At 36.5% G+C, this 21,066-nt stretch overlaps 1 protein-coding gene across 11 annotated transcripts in view; it reads right to left on the reverse strand.

The window, feature by feature from the left end:
* RBMS3 (RNA binding motif single stranded interacting protein 3) overlaps window positions 1-21,066 on the reverse strand; it is a 717,407-nt gene that overhangs the window by 81,458 nt on the left and 614,883 nt on the right. For 8 of the 11 annotated variants that reach the window (XM_071212855.1, XM_071212851.1, XM_071212856.1 and 5 more), the window contains one exon: window positions 20,523-20,573. The exons of the other annotated variants lie outside the window; for them this stretch is intronic. In XM_071212855.1, coding sequence (XP_071068956.1) covers window positions 20,523-20,573 — 51 coding nt within the window. The remainder of the gene's footprint in view (window positions 1-20,522; window positions 20,574-21,066) is intronic. 11 annotated transcript variants of the gene reach the window in all.

The following is a 21,066-nucleotide window of genomic DNA, read 5'->3' on the forward strand; positions in this document are numbered from 1 at the left end:
TGGAGCATCTAAATGTCTTAAAGAAAGGGTATCACCAAGTGGAGGGATAGGATGTTGAAAATAATGGCTGAGGCTCCTGAAGACAAATTATTATTTGTTTGATAGTTTTGCCAAAATCTGGCCTCAAATAGTTAGCATGGTTTGTCAGCATATTCTTTATTATTTTATTAATTTTCCCCCGATAGAATGTATGTTCCATAAAGGAAAGAATCTTGCTTTGTTTGGCTATCTGTCTTAAGTGCCAAGTGCCTGGACATAGTACATGCCTGATAAATGTTTGTTGAATGAATGAATGAATGAACAAATGAAAGAAAAATTTGGTTTCATTATACTGATATATTTGCTGCCTTAATAGCACATATCATTTTGCATTTTAGGGGAAAAAAAAGACTATATCGGATCGGATAGCCACATTTTTATTACTATCATTCTTCAAGGTATAAGCAACAGAAATATTCTTGATTTTACAGAAAATATTCTAGAAGTTAATTGACTGGACAATAATTATAATCTGAAGCTCTTGAACCTCCACTTGAAGGAGTCTTAAATGCCTTGAAATTGATAAAATCTAAAGCACATTTTTCCTTCCCTCAGGAATCCTCTTAATTTTCATACGCACATGCATTTTTCTGGAAATACAATCAAGATGTTTTTCATTCATTCACACTTGCAGTGTTCCGTAACGATTTTGGTGAGGCTTAAACGATATTTAACAGCTTACTTTAAGACAAACATTTGCTTCTCCTTAACAACCAATGAGTAAGTTTTCTAATGTGAGCAGTAAGGAAGAGCCAACCACTTTTAAACAGGTTCAAAATGCGGAGTTCTGAAGACATTTAACAATTTAAAAAATAAAAAGAATGTGTTCTCAAATGAACATTCACCGAAGATTATTAAACTTAAATGCAAGTTGAGAGAAAAATACTCTTAAATAAAAGTATGTGAGACTTACAAATTTTCTAATGAATTTATTAATACTTAATAGGTATAAACCCAAAAGTGAAAGGAAGTGAGAGGGAGAGAGAGAGAGAGAGAGAGAGAGAGAGAGGGAGGAAGGGAAGGAGGGAGGGAGGGAGAGAGGAGAGAGCTATCAGAGAGACAGGACTGTAAGTAAAAGTAGAAGGACCTTCCTCCTTGCATAATTTTACTCTGCCAGGAAATCAATGCTGTAATAATTTATTTCCTTTTCTAGGACAGTTGTAAGAAGAAATTGTGTCAGCCAGCATATTTCTCATCGGATGCCTGGCCATGTGTGCTGGAAATGGACATGATCAAATGACTGGGCCATTCTGATTTATGTGGGACTGTCCATAGAAGTTCATAAGCAAGGGTGCTTGCTGCTAATAGGACTACCTTAGTAACCAGGGCAAATCAGACCCATGACATGCTGGCAACACACCCTGGTCCACCTCAAGAGAAAAGGCTGCAGCTGCATATTCTTGCCTTTGATGTTTGTTGCAGGTGCACGGTTAAGAGTCTCTTTTGTTTTGTTTAGAATTACAAAAGTTAAAAAAAAGGAAAAGAGACAAATTCTCTAATACTGATTCAGATGTCAGTAATTAGATGGTACAGATTAAAGTCTTACTTTTGAACCATTTAATCCTTTTGCGTTACAGACAGTATTCCACTAAAAGCCCCTCCTGCTGATGGTCTGTCAGTGAATCATTACTCTACCCAATATCATGCTGAACTTTATTTTTTAGAAAGAGAGATGAAGGAAAGCTAAATCGTTGGGCCACAATGCAACTTGTAAACACTTGTCTAGAGAGATAAACACACTGTAAAGGATTCTTAGGAAACTTACTTTAAACTATCTGCTTTTCTAAATGTCAAATAGGAATGAGAGAAAAACCAAGTAACAGCATGTATAAAGTACTCAGGGCATGGAAAATCTCCACAGGGAAACATGCTGTTCTTCAATCATTTAGCTCTTACATTCTTTAAGCAGCGTTTTCAAGTTTGGCCATTTGAAATCCTGGAATAATTGAGTCATTCTGAGCTCATACTTTTATGATCAGTTAAAGTGGTTCTTATTATCAGAATTAACCATAATGTAAGATCAAACTGCAGCGTAAAGCCCCTAGTTCCAAGGACGCAATTATCCAGCCAAGACTTGAACAATAATCTATCCTTGTCAATAAAGCAAAAGAAACATTTTTTTTTTTCCCCAGAGCATGAAGAGGAGACCATTCTATTTTACAAGGGAGTGGGAACTCTTCAGTGGTAACAGTCTAGGGTTTATAGATTTCCTCCTTTCACAATTACTACCAATGAGATAGATAACTCTAAATATACGGAGGTCTCTAAGCTTTTGAAGAAGAGACAGAAACTCTTTCTAGAGTTTTCTTATGGGCTTGACGAAAGAACTTATGGCCTTCTTGCTTTGTACTGCTGTGTTCTTCTAATTTTTTTGCTCTTCCACTCTGTATTTGTGGCTATAGAGGAAAGGCGATTTAACAGACACATTTCTTCCTGAAATGTTATGATAGATTGAAACACAGCATTTCTGCACGAATGTACATCGCAATTTCTGACACTTTTTCTCAATTCCTATTATTCAGTGGGGGTTGGGGTAAATGACCTCTAAGATTTCTTCAAATTTGAAATCTCTCTCTCTTTGTTTTTTCTAAATTAATCCTTAAGTGGAAACATCAGGTGCATATACATTTGGTTGATTTAAAATGACATATGTAATATAATACATAATCAGTCAAAATTAAAGGTATAAGCAAAAATACAATTAGATTGGAAAATAATCTTGCTGGTAGGGAGGTGAGAAGCAAGGATTTGATTTAGCACGCAAACAACTAGTGCATTTACTATCATGTCATATATTTCACATTCCTAAATCTAAGAGCTATTGCACAGATCAAGAATAGTAATTATTACTGAAAAGTAAATGGATTGCTAGGAGTACCATCTATTCACCCCAATGGGAATAAATGACTCCCGATTCTGCCAGTTTTGAGGTAAACCCAAGATGCCAGTTTAAGTTTCTTGGCTACAAACAAGTATCACATGACAGGTTGACTTAATAATGGAAATATATTGGCTCACAGTTTCAGAGGCTAGAAGCCTTGCTTCCTTCTGGCATTGGTATTTTCTGGTAGGCAAACTTTGGGGTTCCTTGGCTTTTCTGTCACATGATAGTGAACATGGCTGTGGCTTCTCCTTTCTCTTTGGGTTCCATTGACTTCCAGCTTCTGGCTGTTCCCCACGGCTTCTCTTCCTGTACCCAGTTTCCTTTGCGTGTAAGGACTTCCGCCATATTGGATTAAGGCCCATCCTCACTCAGTTTGGGCACACCTTAGCTAATAATATCTTCCAAGGTCCTGTTTGCAAATGGGTTCACATCCAAAGGACCAGGGGTTGGGACCTGAACATGCCTCCTGTGAGGAACATGATTCAATCCCCAACAATGCCCCAAGGGAACTCCATGTCCCTGATATTGTGCTTAATCCTTCTTTTACACACATTATCTTCAGTTTAAGGATTTCACCACATCAACTAGGGCTGAACTCTGCTAGAGTCAGTTTTGACTCATCATCTTCCATTGTTTTTCTTTCTCTTCCTTAGTGGTTCTATTTTACCTCCATCAAGTCTTTCATTTTTCTCCCCTTACTTTAATTTATATCATGAATCTCAACAGGGTTCAGTCTTTATTTGTATCAAATAAATGAGACTCTAAACATACTCATGTAATCACATATTTGTATTGTATATATCATTCTATACATATATATTTTGATTAGTAAATATCTAGAGTAGATAAAGTATATGTGGACAGGAATGTGCTCATTACATCTCTCTGTCCATCCACATGTACATGAGATGGATAATATAAACTATTTATTGAAATAACTTTCATATATTACCTCAGAAAGTTACAGTGAAATAATTTTGGAGAATGACATTAGAATCTAAAGATTTATAAATATAATGTGCAAAAAGTAACTTGGCATGATAATGACTAAAAATACTTAGAGATTCAAGACAAAATAGATAAAAGGCTATATAAGAAAGTGGAATCAATTTTTTATATAAAACATTGTTATGCAGAAATGGTTCTAATGTGTATTGATTAAAAATTCTTTAAGGGGAAGCGGACTTTGCCCAGTGGTTAGGGCATCCATCTACTACATAGGAGGCCTACAGTTCAAACCCCAGGCCTCCTTGACCCATGTGGAGCTGGCCCATGCACAGTGCTGATGCGTGCAAGGAGTGCTCTGCCACGCAGGGGTGTGTCCCCCTCATAGGGGAGCCCCACGTGCAAGGAGTGCACCCCATATGGAGAGCCACCCAGCATGAAAGAAAGTGCCGCCTGCCCGGGAATGGTACTACACACACGAAGAGCTGACATAGCAAGATGACACAAGAAAAAGAAACACAGATTCCCGTGCTGCTGACAACAGCAGAAGTGGACAAAAAGAAGAACACGCAGCAAATGGACACAGAGAACAGACATCTGGGGTTGTGGGGGAGGGGAGAGAAATAAATAAAATAATCTTTAAAAAAAAAACAAAAACAAACAAAACCAATTTGTAAAAAAAAATCCTTTAAGGTTAACTCTTTCATAAAGGGTATCCCTTTTGAATAGTTTAAAGATTATTATTCAGAACCCAGGCTGATAATTAGGCTGATTTCTTCTTGCTGTATGAGAATTAAAAAGCTAAGAACACTCTCTTTTTAACACAGAAAAGAATTAATCCATATTCTTGAAATTTCCTTTTGGTTTTCTCAGCATGCTCCTAATAGTTCTCTTCTATTATGTATAATGAATTTACACTTAAGTGATGCACCACCCCAATTTTTAAAAAAATATTGCTTATAAGCAACTTGATGCCACTTGAAATGCTTGCATATCTTCCTGACAAAGTCAGCAGGAAGGCAAATGTTTTTCTTCTCTGTCGATGATACGGTTTTGCTGTTGCTTCTCAAGTGCAGTTTTCAGAGTCAGCAGAACTTGTTGACTAACTACTGTCAGATACAATGGCCTGATATCGGCTATATCTAGCCAAATCATCACCTTATGCATATTCATCTTTAAAACTCTCATGGTCCATATCAAATAATTCTATTTTATTGGTTCAATTTGCTACCTAGTAGTAGTTCTTTTACACCTGATTCATCTTGTCAAGCACATCAGGATCCAGTACTGTTAAAAATTTTGAGTACTTCATGAGCCACCGAGTGTTGATAGCAGATTGGTCTCATGCCTGCCATCAATATTTTAGGTGAAATTCACTTCTTGAACATTCAAAGGCACGGAGCTACAGGATGTTGATTGAGTTCAGGCTCTTCTGAAAGCTCTAAAAATATCTTTTGAGGAAAATTCTGGCAGAGACTAATTTGCAGCCCCATTCCATGAGGAAAGAAAATAGTTCTTGCCTGGATGGCACTCTAAATTAGACCAAAAAAGCCACATGCTAACCAATTGGATTTTCTAAGTGTCATTCTTATATCAAGCTATGTCTTGAGAAACATATGTCTGAAGAATACTAATTAGCTGCTCTAGGCATTTCTTCCCAAAATTGAAAGTTGACATTTGCTTGTTTTTTACTGAGGATTAATAAAAAGAAATAACTATATTTAAAAATTGATACTCAAGACATTAGGTTGGGAAATAACATTCTATCATAATAATTTTTTTTCCTAGAATTTAGCAGTGAAAACTGAAAAATTTCTCCTGGCCATCTGATACACTTCCTTTTTTGCAGAGAATGAAACAACATAACCGATTTGTTACTATTTAGCCTTTGCTTCAGGAAAACTCAAGACAAAAATTTAATGCTCCAGTGTTGTAACTATCCATAGCCCTCATTTTATATAACTTTATTTCCTCTGCTATATAACTTTAGTCCCTTTGCACTCAATTTAACTGTCTTTTTGAAGGTGTCTTTAATTCTGTATGTCAACTCCTTTCTAAGAGTTGGCAATGTCATGATTTAACTGTGAAATTTACAAAGGCAAATTTGATGTCAGCATTAATTTCCTTACGTGGTGGGATTGGGCTCAAAGAAGATACAAACTTTTCCTTCCACAGAAACCCATCGGTATTTTAACAGCACCTGGAAGCTATGATACCTCTGTATTTATCAATGTAGAAATAGCCCATGAAGTATCAATCGCTCTAAAATATTTGTTTAGTACCGACTCTGTTCAAAGAACAAAATGGAAAGGGAGGATTATATATAATAAGCTCTCAAATAATAAAATTATTCTTAGTTGGGAATGAAGAACCATCATACCTCCCAGGATGAGATGTATGTGTGTGTGTGTATGTGTATGATGTGTGTGTGTGTATGTGTATGATGTGATTATAATGTAATGAGCTGTTTTTTCTTGTATGATTACTAAAGAAGAATGTTTTTATTTTTTAAGATGGCATTCCTGGAAAATGCTTCCCAAAGTCATATTATTGCAGGAAAAACAAAGTCATGTGGACATGTAAGTCTGGAATTTTTTCTGAGAGTCAATCCTCTTTCATATCTGAATAGCTGAACAATGAAGCACATGCCAAGCGGCTAGAGGGTAAGCATTCTTAGGTTTCTGAGAAAGAAGAGGATCCCAGTTCAAGCTGGGATACTTAAAGAACAGGTCCTCAGCCTCATGTCCTGCCGAGGGTATATTATTTTATGACATCCAAGGAATATTAAAAATAGGGCCTGCATATTGCACTCAACTCTGAGGGGAGAGTCTGTGAAAGGGCCACATGGGGGGTTGATGAAGAGGCTTTGATCAGGGGGGCTGAGCAGATACTCCTAGCAGGAGAGGCCCTGTGGGGTGATGGGACACAAAGGGCTTCATTCACGCTCAAGTGAAACCTTCTGTGACATAATTCTTGATGAGTATACAAAGGGCAAGCCTGAGCCACAGAGTGGGAGGCAAGCACGTAGTGGCCTATGGAAATACCTTGCCACGCTCAGAACCTCATCAGCTGTTAACAGACCGTATTGGCCAAACCAAGTGTTTGCTTCGCCCAGATTACCTTTCTCCACGGGACATCCTGCAGGCATCTGCCTGAGAAACTCTTTAGTTTTCAACCTTCAGGAGCCACCTCATCTGTGTAGCCTGTCCTTATCCCACTATCTCCGATACAGCTAATGACTTTACTCCCTTTACTTGGCTACTTTTATATTTCGCACGTGCCACAGTTGTTACCCAGAGCTGGCTGGTTTTGTTTGCTGATAGGGCATCTGATCGGCGGGGAAACAAATTATAAGGGAGAGCATGTAAGTTGAAGTCCGGTCTTTCACAAATATTCCTTTTAGGCAGTAAAGAGAAAAGTTTGAAGTTACTTTAAGTGTGAAGGTACTTTAATTGTACTTCATTAGTATTTTGAAAACTCTTAATTGTATAATTGCTTACATTTATGAAGCAAGCTGAAATAATGCAGACCTGTTTTTTAAAGCATATCTGATTAAATTATATATTATATATATATGCTTTCTCCTTTTCTCTCTGGGAACAGCCGAATTGGTTGACTGACAAAAACTAAACCATGCATCCCCATTAACCAGGATCCTCATTTATAGACAGCATTATCTAGGTAAAAGATACTAGGCTCTCCAGGGCTAACTTAGTAAAGGTTAATTTTAAAGTAAAGCCAAGTGTCCCAATTGACATTTCGAGAGCTGAGAAACAGAAAATACTATTATTTGAAATTTAGGAATACTTTCAATATTGGAACTGAAGTTTAACGAGTGCCCCCCACACTTCGTGTAACCTAAGCCTTTAGCTATGCATCGACATTTTATTCCAATCTGTTACGCAAGGAACAAACAGTCCCATAGACTATCTGTACCCTTACCCTCAATCCCTCATTGATTTCATAAGTAGTTTGTGTTGCCCTGGCAACATTTATACAATAAATAGTTTACCCTATCTCGATAATGGTCTTGTTACTTCAGTAACGTGCTGTTTCCTAGAAAATCTGACATGGATTTTCTTCTAGTTGCATATTTGCTCTCTCTAGGGGTAATCCTTAGGAAACAAGGTTTTACAGGGTTGTATACTTACATTGTGTTTCTTTTTAACTGTATTTGATATGCTAAGTAGCTATTAAAGCATGTCATTAAAATCTTTACAAAGGAACTGCAGAGGAGTAATAGGCTGATTAACAATGATGTAGGGCTGAAGAAATTCAAAGTACCATCCAAGGACATATTGGGGGTCATGCACAATCAGAACTTTTCTCTTTAGCAGTTGTCAGTCCTATGACCAGAATGCTCCGTCTATAGCTCTAAAAAGTGATACATCACTCCTTAAACTATTCTTTCTGTTTTAAAGGTCTTCAGTAAAATAATGTAAAACCAAATGGAAGAAGTCAAGCTATATGCATATCCACACACACACACAGACACCTGTACACCCTCACACACTCTCATAGTACAGGAATTGGAATATCCCAACTTGTACCAATTTTTATGTTATTGGCTATTGAAATAATGGCCCAGTAGATGCTCTGAAGGTGTATTATTGGTTGTCTGGTACTTGGCAGCTTCCAAGTACCCATATCTGAGAATTTAAACTAAAAAGAAATTATTAAAGCATAGTTTTGACCTCAAAGGATTCTAGAAACCTTGCTGCTTCTAGCCACTTCTTTTCTTGGGGGGCAGGTATCTTAGCCAGAAGGAAATGTTCCTTGTAAGCAGCTTTCATAAGACTTATTTGGAGCTGAATATTACCTCCAAAAATATATCACTGGATGTAAATGGACTTTCTGCACACAGGCTTATCATAATGACATTTTTATAATACAGCATCATTTAAATTTTTTTTCCATTTGTGATTGATTCTTCCTTTATGCCACTGAAAAATATGACTTTTTCATAAGTTTAAGTGAGGTAATTTAGTCCTTCCTGTTTCACATTTTCTAAAGTAAATCTAATTCTAGACAATGACTTTGGGACCATCAAACTAATAAAAAGTACGTAGTAAAAGCTGCCAGATTTGATTAATAAAAGTTGTATTCTAGTAGACCACAATTTATCTTTGCAACCAAGTCTTCCCTAATTCCTTAACAGAAATCTTTCACTTAATGTAGGCTATTTGTCCCTCTGCCCCCTGAATAAAATGTGAGATACCAATTTTTTATATATTTTTTTCTCTGAAAATGCCCTTTCATTCTCTTTAACCATGTAAACATCATCCATCCTTTCAGCTACTGTTTGTCTGTTCTTCCTTTCCCTAACTGTTCATGTATACCTCCTCATTTTCAATGATGTATAATGGATATACATTTGATACATTTTCTCCTGTACAATTTTAATTAAATTCTCCTAAGTATATAAAATATCTATAAAATTAGATTGTATGCCTTGAGGACAGATTATTTCTTGCTTCCTCTCCCCCATTTCTAATAACATCTAAAGCAATATTCTGTACATATTTGATGCTCAAAATATTTTTGATGATTTAGGTTTTTTTTCCATTGAACCCAGGTTTCTCAATATTCTAAAATGCAGGGTCAGCAATTGGTATAATTAAAGGATCATGAAAAGAAAGTCTGAATTAACTAAACATTTGAGGGAAGAAATCCTCAAATTGCACTCCAATGAGGTTCATAGAAAAACTTGGTACATGCTTACAAATTTTAAGTTTATTGATCTACAACTTGCTAATATCTAGCATTCTCTTAGTGACTGATGATGTCTCATTTGCATCATATGCACAATGTGGTCCAGAAGATCAACAACTAATCACAGAGCAACTAATAATGCCAATTCCACTGAGATCATGCCATTTCACAATCCGATTGCTTTGATCATTCTGGCTACTAAACTATCAACTATGCAACAATCTGACAGAGTATTTGATGAGACATAATAGTCACAAATCCCTAAATGGATTTAGTCTCCTGAAAACATATCTTGACAGGTGTAATAGATATTTTTAAAAAAGCAAACAAAACAGCTTTGATATGTAAATCACATACTACAATTTATCTGCTTAAACTTTATGATTCAAGGGGTTTTAATATATTCATAGAGTTGTGCAACTATTGTCACAATCTATTTTTAGAATATTTTAATCACCCCCCTAAAGAAACCACATACCCTCTAGCATTAACTTCCCCATTCATTTCATCTCCTTCCCCCACCCCCAGCCCTAGACAACCACTAATTTACTTTTTGTTCCTATAGATTTGTCTATTCTGGACATTCTGTATAAGTACAATCATACAATATATGGCTTTAGTGTCTTAGCATAATGTCTCCGTGGTTCATCTTTGTTGTAGCATGCATCACTATTTCATTCCTTTTTGTTGCCAAATAATATCCCATTGTACAGATATAACATATTTTTTTAATTAGAGAAGTTATAGGTTTACAGAAAAGTCATGCAGAAAATAGAGTTCGCGTAGACCCCCTTTTATTAAGACCTTAAATTAGTGTGGTACACTTGTTACATTTGATGAAAGAATATTATAATTTTATATTAACTATAGCCCATAACTTACAGTAGGGTTCACTGTGTTGTACAGATCTATGGTTTTTAATAAATGCTTTTTTAAATCCTGGGTTTGGTCAAATAAGAGCTTCTTTTCCTAAAAGCCAAGATGATTTCTCATGTGAATTCTTTAAATCTTCAAAAATAATAGATAGTTCCAATGCTATTTAAAGTAGTTTCAGGACTTAGGGAAATGAAAAAGAATCCTTCTAAATATTTTTTGTAAAGCCCTTATAATTCTGACATTCAAATATAACAAAGACTACACACATATTGATACCAAAATCATAAATAAATCTCAATGAGCACAATTCATCCATATGTATTTATGTGTTGGTATGTGTGTGTATGGGTTTGTAGATGTAAACAGATGGGTATATATAGCTAAAGGTAGAGATAGATCAGGAATGGTATATTATTAGATGTTAACTGGAATAATCTTTGGGTAAAAGGAAAGTGGTATTTTTAATATTCTTTCTTTCTTTCTTTATATTTTCCAAAGTCAACAAGGCTGATAAATAATTAAATTATGGCTTTACTTTAAAATAAAGAAAATTAGTATACAAAAATAAGTTCTTTTTTTATTTAATAAAGGAACATATGAGAAAATATAATGAAAAAACTTATAACAATATTAGCAAAAATATTAAGATGGTAAAAATAATTTAAGAAATGTTCAGGATATATATGGAGGTGATTTTAAACTTCTTAGAGGACTCAACAGACAAATATAATCCTGAATAAATGAAAGACATACTCTTTCCACAGAGGAAAATTTAAACTTGTAAATATGTCACATTCTTAAATTTTCCATAGAGTATAAATTCGAAGTGGTTTTAATAAATTTAGCATTTTTTAAAACATGACAAAATGATACTAAAGGTCATCTAGATAGATAAAATAGCTTGAAAAATTCTTGAGAAACAAGCAAAAAAAGAAATGCTGGGGACAGTCCTTACCAGGTATATAAATTATTTAAAGTGACTATAAGTATGATAGTAGAGTAACAGTCCAAAAATAGCTAGACAGATCAATAGAACAAAACAGAGTTCAGAAATGGAACCAAGATATAAAGAGATTTAGTCCATGATAGAAATTGGCATAGCATTTTATATATATACATATATTTATAAGCATTTTATATTAAAGGAGAAAATATAAATGTCTTGCCAATAAATATAATTTGACATAGCATTATGTACATATGAGCATTTTATATTAGAGGAGAAAATATAAATGTCTTATTTGGTAGAAATTGGTTATGCATTTGCAGGAAAAAAAAGTTGGACCATAATTTCATTCCTTATTAAAAATAAACTTCAAAAGCAACAAAAACTTAAATAAAGCTATTATAAACACAATAAAAGAAGAGATGGTGTTTTAAATCTTACAAAGGTAGCCTCGTTTTATTGCACTTTGCTTTCTTGTGCTTCGTGTGCGTGTTTTACAAATTGACGTTTTGTGGCAACCCTGTGTTGAGTAAATCAATGGGCACCACTTTTCCAGCAGCACATGCTCACTTTGTGTTTCCATGTCATATTTTGTGTAATTCTCACGATATTTCAACCTCTGCCATTATTATATCTGGGATCAGTGACCTTTGATGTTGCTGTTGTACTTTTACTGGGGTGCCATGAACTGTGCCCATATAAGAAGGTGAATTTAATCAATAAATGTATGTTCTGACTGCTCCACAGACCTGCCATAGCTACATCTCTCAGATCTGCCTTTTCCCAGAAACACAACGATATTGAAAGCAGGGCAATTAGCCCTACAGTGGCCTCTAAGTGAAAGGAAGTGTCAAGCACTCACTTTAAATCAAAAGCTAGAAATGATTACGCTTAGTGAGGAAGTCATGTCAAAAACAGAGGTAGGTTGAAAGCTAGACCCCTTATGCCAAGCAGTTAGCCAAGCTGTGAATGCAAAGGAAAAAGTTCCTGAGGAAATAAAAATGCTACTCCAGTAAATGACCAAATGGTAAGAGTGAAACAGCCTATTGCTGATATGGAGAAAGTTTTAGTGGTCTAGATAGAAGATCAAACCAGCCAGAACATTTCCTTAAGCCAAAGCTACTCCAGAGCAAGGCACTAACTCTGTTCAATTCTACAAAGGTTGAGAAAGGTGAGGACACTGCATAAGAAAGGTTTGTAGCTACCAGAAGTTGTTCATGAGGTGTAAGCCATAACTTAAAAGTATAAGGTGAAGCAGCAAGCACTTGTTTAGAAGCTTCAGCAAGTTATACAGAAGATCTAGCTAAGCCAAATGATGAAAGTAGGTTCAACAAACAAGAGATCTTCAATGTAGAAGAAACAGTCTTCTATTTGAAAAATAAGCCACCCAGGACTTTCCTGGAGAGAAAAGTCAATGCCTGGCTTTAAACTTTCAAGGACAGGCTAACAATTTTGTTATGGGCTAATGCAGCTGGTGGCTGTAAGTTGAAGTCAATACTCACTTACCATCCCAAAAATCCTAGGGCCTTAAGGAGTGATACTAAATCTATTCTGCCTGTGCTCTATAAATAGAACAACCAAGCCTGGATGACAGTATATCTGTTTACAAAATGGTTAACTGAATATTTTGAGCCCACTGTTGAGACCTACTGCTCAGAAAAAAAAAAAAAAAGATTCTTTTCAAAATAATACTGCCCTGATAATGTACCTGGTCACCCAAGAGCTCTGATGGAGATGTACAATTAGATCAGTCTGGTTTTCATGCCTACTAACACAATATCTATTCTGCAGCACATAGACCAAGGAGTCATTTAGATACTCAAATCTTATTATTTAAGAAACACTTTCCATAAAGAGATCACTGCCGTAGAAAATGAGTTCTCTGATGGATCTAGGCAAAGTAAATTGAAAACCTTCTGGAAAGAACTCACCATTTTAGATACCATTAAGAACATTTGTGATCCAGAGAAGAAGGGCAAAATATCAACATTTCACTGAGTTACTCCTGCTCCAAAGAGGAGTTGGAGGACTTTTCAGGGTTCACAACTTCAGCGGAGGAAGTAATTTCAGATGTGGTGAAAACAGAAAGAGAACTAGAATTCGAAGTAGAGTCAGAAAATGTGACTGGATTGCTGAAATCTCATGAGCAATGAACCTGCAATATGACTGAGTTATGCCTACGGTGAATAAGATATTTCACATGGAACCCAGATGCTCTAGGGTAGAAGTCAGCAAAATATAGCTTGCAAGCCAAATGTGGCCCTCCACCTATTTCTGTAAATAAAGGTTTATTGGAACCCAGCCATGCCTCTTCATTTATATATTGTCTGTGACTGAATTTGCACTCAATAGCAGAACTAAATAGTTGTGATAGAGACCACATGGTTTTGCAAAGATGAATATATGTATAGGTGGCTCTTTACAGAATGTTTGCTGACTCTTGCTTTCAAGTAAAAGACGGATCAATCTGAGTACATAAATACTAAAATTCTGCATGACAATCACCCTAAAATTAAACTTCAAAGTAAGTTGAAAAATATTTCAAATATCTATGACAGAGTTAATTGACTTATTATAATAAGATCTTTTATAACTAAGAACATAAATAAGAAAAGATCAATACTGCAAAGGAAAAATGAGCAAAGCAAGTAGAGAAAAAGAAAAGAAAAGAAGCCAGGAAACAAAGGAAAAGCAACTTAACCCCTCTAGAACAGCCAAGAGATGTAAAAAAAAAAAAACATCAATTAGATATCACCCATTATTATTTTTTTAAAGATTTATTTTCTGTTTATTTCTCTCCCCTTCCCCCCCCCCCCCCCAGTTGTCTGCTCTCTGTGTCCATTTGCTGCATATTCTTCTGTGACCTCCTCTATCCTTATCAGCGGCACCGGGAATCCGTGTTTCTTTTTGTTGCATCATCTTGTGTCAGCTCTCCGTGTGTGCAGCACCATTCTTGGGCAGGCTGCTCTTTCTTTCGCGCTGGGTGGCTCTCCTTACAGGGCGCACTCCTTGCACGTGAGGCTCCCCTACATGGGGGACACCCCTGTGTGGCACGTCACTCCTTGCGCGCATCAGCACTGCGCTTGAGCCAGCTCCACATGGGTCAAGGAGGTCCAGGGTTTGAACCATGGACCTCCCATGTGGTAGGCGGATGCCCTATCCATTGGGCTAAGTCCGCTTCCCAATAGAACTCATTATTTATTACCTTAGATAAAATATTGAAAACTTGTGATGACCTAGTTTTAATTGAGGCTATGGGGAAAGAAAGCCTCTCATTTAAAGTGCAATTTGACAATGATATATGTCAAAATTTAAAATGCACATACTCTTTGTACCATCAATTTATCCTATAGGTATTTTGACACAAAAGCGCATATTCCAGTATTAAATTTACAAGCAAATAGTAGAAGTGACTTAAAGGGCTATGAATAGGAGATGTTTAAAAGCATTTTGGTACAAATATATATACAATGGCATTTTCTGACGTAGCTCTATATGTGTCTCATATGTCATGACATCTAGGGCATTCTATTATTGGGGTCAGGGGGAAGAGAGCAGGTTGCAATGTAATATTTCTAGAATAAACTTGTATATGTGTTAATTCACTCACATTTATACACATACATGTACGTAGTCTCATATGCATAGAAAATGACCGAATGGTTTCACACAAATTAGCTTAGAAGGTTTACTTCTGAATAACAGACTAGTTGGTCCTGAGTGGACGATCATTTTTACTCTTTGCCTTTTTGAATTATGAGCTTTTATTAATTTCATTAAGATTATTTCTTAATAATTTAATAATCTTAATAATTTCACTTAAGATTATTTCTGAAAATTACTGTTGAGTTTTTAAGTTACATTTAACAATGGCAGAGCATGCAATGCTCTTTCTTTTTTTAAAGATTTATTTTATTTTATTTATCCCCCCCTTGCAGCTGGCTTGCTGTCTGCTCTCTGTGTCCATTTGCTGCGTGCTCTTCTGTGTCTGCTTGTCTCCCTTTGTTGTGTCATCTTGCTGCGCCAGCTCTCCACGGGCATCAGATCTCTGTGGGTACGAGCCAGCTTGCCTTCACAGGGAGGCCCTGGGAAGCTAACCCAGGTCCTCCCATACGGTAGATGGGAGCCCAATCAGTTGAGCCACATCTGCTTCCCAGCTGCAATGCTCTTTTATAGTAGTGAAGGTGTCCAAGAGATTTGCTACCGTTGTGAGGAAATGGTTTTCTTCATTTCTACTGTACCCAATGAAACAGTAAAGCTTGTGGACCTCAAAAGAAAATTCTCCCCACCTGCTCACACCCCATACCCTGCACCGAAGTTATTCTTTTTCATCTGCATTTTCTTTCCATCAAAGCAGTATCTATGGGTTAGAATTGTTGTTCTGTTTTTTGTTATTTATTTTAAAAGGTTTGGCTTTTAGGCATGTATTTACCAGTTTAATTCAAATAGCAAAAACATTTTGTGCTTGGTACTTTGATAATGAAACCATAACCGTAAGTGTTATGATTTTGCTCAGCTTAAGTGTTGGAGTAAAAGCATATCTAAAAAATCTTGCTTTCTGAACAGAATTCTAATGCTCAATGCTCTAGAAGATGCTTTCCAATTTTAGTGATGCACTTTTATAGAAAACACATTGGCGAATTTTGAGGGTGCAACCTCTAAAATTAATGCCTTATGAAGTATTTGCAGGTAAAGAATGACGGAATCAAGTATTTTAGAGCTTTCTTGAATAGCCTTGTTGAAGAAGGACAGTTTATGTTGCTTTTCAGCTGTAAATGTGAGGTTTAGTAATTTAAAAATATCATTATTTATGCATGTCTAGTGACAAATCAGCCAGTGATCCAACAGGGCAACTTGCAACTTTTAGAATGCTGTAATTAGCTAACCAGTTTGTCATGAAGTAAAAATGAAGCTGATCTCTCTTCTTGAGATGAAATAACACTAATCATATGAAGAACAGAAGATTTATGATTCAGTTGAGCCTAACTAGAATTTAAGGGAATGGAACTATGCTTCTTTTTGGGAACCATCATCTTTTTTCCCTGTCAGGGGTGTACTTGTAACAAAATGTCCTATAAATTGCAACATGAAGATCGCAATTCTGCATTTATATGAGATTCCAGAGTGGCATTATGCTGCTATGCAGAGTAGATATTTGGTGCAATCCATCATCTATTAAAATCTGTTAGTATAATGGTGAGATTAGAGGGTATAGTACAGAGCCCTGTTCTGAGAAGCAGAAACAAGTAAATGATTACATCGACAGCAACTCTTGGTAGTTTTGCTTCCTCACAGGACAAAGCAAATTCTCAGCCTAGTCTAATGGTCCTCTCTTCTCAGTCTCTTCAGGAAAACAGCAAAGCACAAGTGGAAATGCTCTTGCTGCTCCAAGTTGTGTAGGACAATTTTCCAGGGACCCGGTACGTTCTCAGGGTCCGATAACTGCCAGAGACCTATTTTCTTGCAAAACTACGGACTCATGGGTAGGTTATAACCTGGGCGAGGAGACTGCTTCCACCTCCTCCTTAAAAGTGAAAAGATTCTCAGATTTTCTTTTTAAATCTACAAGAAAGGCATATGGAACACAGTTTAGAAAATGAAATATCCAAAAAAGCAAATTTCAGTGGCACATGCCAGCACAACACATGCTTATACTTTCCACGCTCTTGTCCCTTTTCTGTTCCTTTCCCTTCTCTCTGTCACCTCATTTCCCTCTTACTCAACCCTCCAGATGAACCATTCATCTGCCCTGGTAAAGACTAAGGGCACTGTGCCCTATTTGAAGACAGTTCCTTGAGCACTGTTGTGTCTTCAGTTACAAACCTGATCAAGACCTTGTAACCCTTCAAGTTCAGCCTGCGAGAGCAGGGCAAAGGTGCTGGAGGAGGCAGTGCTTCATCCTAAAGCAGGAGCCCATGAATACTTGGTGATGGGGAGGGACATGACCATACAGTGAGAACTTTGACATGAGAGTCTCTCAAAATGAGGGATGGGGAGATATGGCAAAGATTCAGAGGAAAAGGTGCAAGCACATCACAGTGATGGGCAGCATATTTGAGAGAGGCCAGTGCCGACAGCCTGAATTTATTTGTAAAGTAGGTTTCAGTTTCTTACATAGAGGTGGTATCCAATGGCTATTTCTTTTATAGTAGGTGTTGAAATGTTTAGTAAGGAAATGACATAATCATTGATCTAGTCATTTTGTCTTATTTGTAGCCTCAGAGGCCATCTCCACCAAACTCATTAGAAAAGGAAATTAGATAAAAACTGTGAATATGCTAGAAATGCATGATTCTGGCATAGTCACAATCTTTCTGTACCACCACTCATTTTATATAATTTGGCTAATCTAAAGTGTAACATGAAATCTACTTATTTAACTAAATAATAACAACAGTAATTTATTGAGTGTTTGCTATATGCCAGACACTATTTTAAGATCTTTAAGAGCTAATTTCATTTAATGAGCAAAATACACAATTAGTTAGGTACTATTATGTCCATGTGACATATGAGGAAACTGTGGCTCAGGAAGTTTAAATAACTTCCGCGAGCTGCCATAGTCAGTAACAGTTTCTATCTATCCCAACAAGCCTAACAAAGAATCCATGCGTATTAACCTCAAGCCATTCATTCACTCAATATTTATTGTGCCAGGTTTGATTATAACATTTTATATCACACTATGCCATTTGATATTTTCATAGAAGTGAAATTCAGAGATTCTTGTTAGATCCAGGTTTGTTTGTTTGTTTTTCTTAAATTGGACGGCTTAAATATTTTTATATTTTAACATCAGAGTTCAGTTTCACCTCCACATTAACAATAAGGAAAGGAAAGCCTTGAGTAAGGTTATTTATGCAACATAGACAAACAGCAAGACTGTTAGAGGGCAAACATTAATGGTAACACACTCTGTTTCCACGACATTGCTTAGCTCATTTCCCATGCTAAAGACGACAAAGTGGCGGGTGGCTCAGCCACTCCTTTTCCCAGCAATCTTCCCTCGCCACAAATATTACATTTAAAACTGAGTGGCCCAAGGCCAAACATGATGCATAGTCTGGTTATGGAAAGTGATAAAATATCACTGATCAGTAGTCATAGCAAGGAAGATCCAAGGGGACAAAGTGAAGTGTAAACACACACACCCACATACATGCACACATATGCACAACTGTTGCTAGAGGCCGATGTATGAGAAATACTACATGCAAACGTGTATGTGCTTGGGTAGAGGTTGAGGTACGTGAAAGCCTTCTGTCTCTAAAGCAGGAGTCAATGCTACCTTCCCTAAAGCGACACTCCGTGTGTGCATGGCAATGGCGAGGGACGTGGCTAATAATCCAATAATTTGATTTTGCCAAGGTCCTGAGTAACAGCTGAAATAAAGACACATACAATTTTATTCTCTTCTCTCACAATTCTCGAAGTACTGTAGAATCTTCCATACTTGGACATCTGGCAAAATAGTCAGCTTTTGCCAGATGTTCATTCCTTTCAGCCACAAAGAGATGATGCTTAACCCAGTGTAAGGTCTAAGCTACCATTAGTGCTCTACAGATGACCAGGTTATTTTTTTGCAAGGTGGCTGTTTCCTTCTAGTAAGTTTCCCCTTTAGACAACAAGACTTCTTCCCTTTTCCTTTGTGGCTCAGACTGTGCTATAAGTTGACTTGGAAGCACAGACTGAATTCTACCTCATGACTTGAACAGAAGTGTGTAGAAAAGTGGTTGAGCCTGGTTTCATTGCATATCAATATGATTTACAGAACATAGAGCAGAGGTACTCAGGAAGCCTCCAACCTATGTAAATAACAGCAAATAGAGGCATTTGTAAAATATGGTTCCAAGCTTTTCTAGAGGAAATTCCATATATTTTAGTCTTTAAATTAAAAAAAACTATTAAAACATTAAAAGCAAAATGGAATATTCTTAAAAAAGAGAGGTACAAAGCTCAAAATTGAAAAAAAAGGTGCTAGGATCCTTTGAGTCCAAGATATGCATGCCTGCGTATTTAATTCCTTGGTATTTAATATGCACTGCCTTATTTAAATTTACCTTCTAAATGGTTAAAATGTACCATTCTTTGTACAAGTGACATACTCAACAATAATAATGATAATGGTAATAATAATGTATAGCATGTCATACTTTAAAAACTGATTTTACGTATGTTCTCTCATTTGGCCTTCTCAAAAGTCCTACTAAGTATAGTAATGGAAAAGGAAATAAAATCACAGATGTGAGTACACCCTAGAGGGGATGTCAGATTCCTTGTTACACAATTTCCAGTCTAGGGTTCTTTCCCCTCTTCACTCTCTCGTAAGAGTGTTGCCATTGAAATCTCTCTATCTCATACCTCCATAGCACTAGAAAACCTGGAAGAGGAAGAGGAAGACAAATGGAATCATGAACTTTCCATCTGGATTCCAATGAAATATGTAATAATTTCAACTTTGGACTGATAGAATATTGTGCCACAAAATGGGAAATCTAGCAAAGAGAAAGAAGAGTTTAATGTTTTTGGAAGAAATTTTCTATGAAAGAAGAAGAAAGTGACTATAGTTAACTGCCTTTAAAAATCTTCCCACCTTACTATCTATATATCTCCATCTATTAGCAGACAACTACATACCTTCAAATTTCAAACATATTGCTCCAGAGTCAATACTTGGCCATGATACTCAAAATCACTTCTAAAGCATATCACACAATGTCCAAGGAAAGAGAAGCATATCAAAAAGAGAAGTAAAACAAAAAGGCTTTCCTTCTATAATGGATTTAACTGTCCAGAGTTCTGAGACTTTTCCTGCATGAAGCAGAACTTCCCCATTCATAGTAGATGTTATATATCAGCTTGGGAATTTGACTGCTATTTCTTCCAATAAAGTTTCTTATCTGGCTATCTATCTATTATCTACCTGGCTATCTATTATCTATCTAGCTACCTATCCATGATCTTGTTAGAATTTCAGGTTCAGCTTATTAGCTGGAGAATATGGCTTCCTGAAAGAGGTAAGGAATATAACAAAAGCTTTACCCCAAAGCTTCTATGCATTACAAAAGCTTGTAGTTGGATAATAGAAATATTGAGCCTCAGGTGACTGAGAACACTTACTGTTGGTTGCATAACGTATGGCGGATGAGGCATCCATGAAGTGCTCTGGACCTATGCATCAAACAGCATTTATTAGCACAAAGCAATCACACAGAGAATTTGGTTCTTGCGTTCAGTGGAGTCGCGCTAGGTCATAAGAAAGTGGAGTCCATCTGACTTTACAGCTTACTAGTGATCAAAACCAAGAATAGAATAAAAAAGAAATTTGTGGACCTGATTAATTTGGTTTATGAAACAGGAAAATGTAAAGCAACTTCCTGTTTCACTGGGGCTGACTCCAGCGCCCACCTGAACAGGCTGGGTCTTGGGGCATATTTTGAGGTGGGTGATGGAAACTAAAGTCTCGGGAAGTGCTCAGAGAATATTCGGAGGTCAAATCCCAAGGATATCCCAACAAGTAATGATGGAGGCAATAGTTGACTGCTAAGACTTCCTCTTTTTCTGTCATTGGTTCTAACTTCAAATGCCCAGGTGACCCTGTCTTGGAAATATGTCCAAATGGCAAATTAAATAGGTCTAGAAGTTTTGGGGAAGGCTTTGAGGT

This window comes from Dasypus novemcinctus, chromosome 31 (genome assembly GCF_030445035.2).
Source record: "Dasypus novemcinctus isolate mDasNov1 chromosome 31, mDasNov1.1.hap2, whole genome shotgun sequence".
Classification (NCBI taxonomy): Eukaryota; Metazoa; Chordata; class Mammalia; order Cingulata; family Dasypodidae; genus Dasypus; species Dasypus novemcinctus.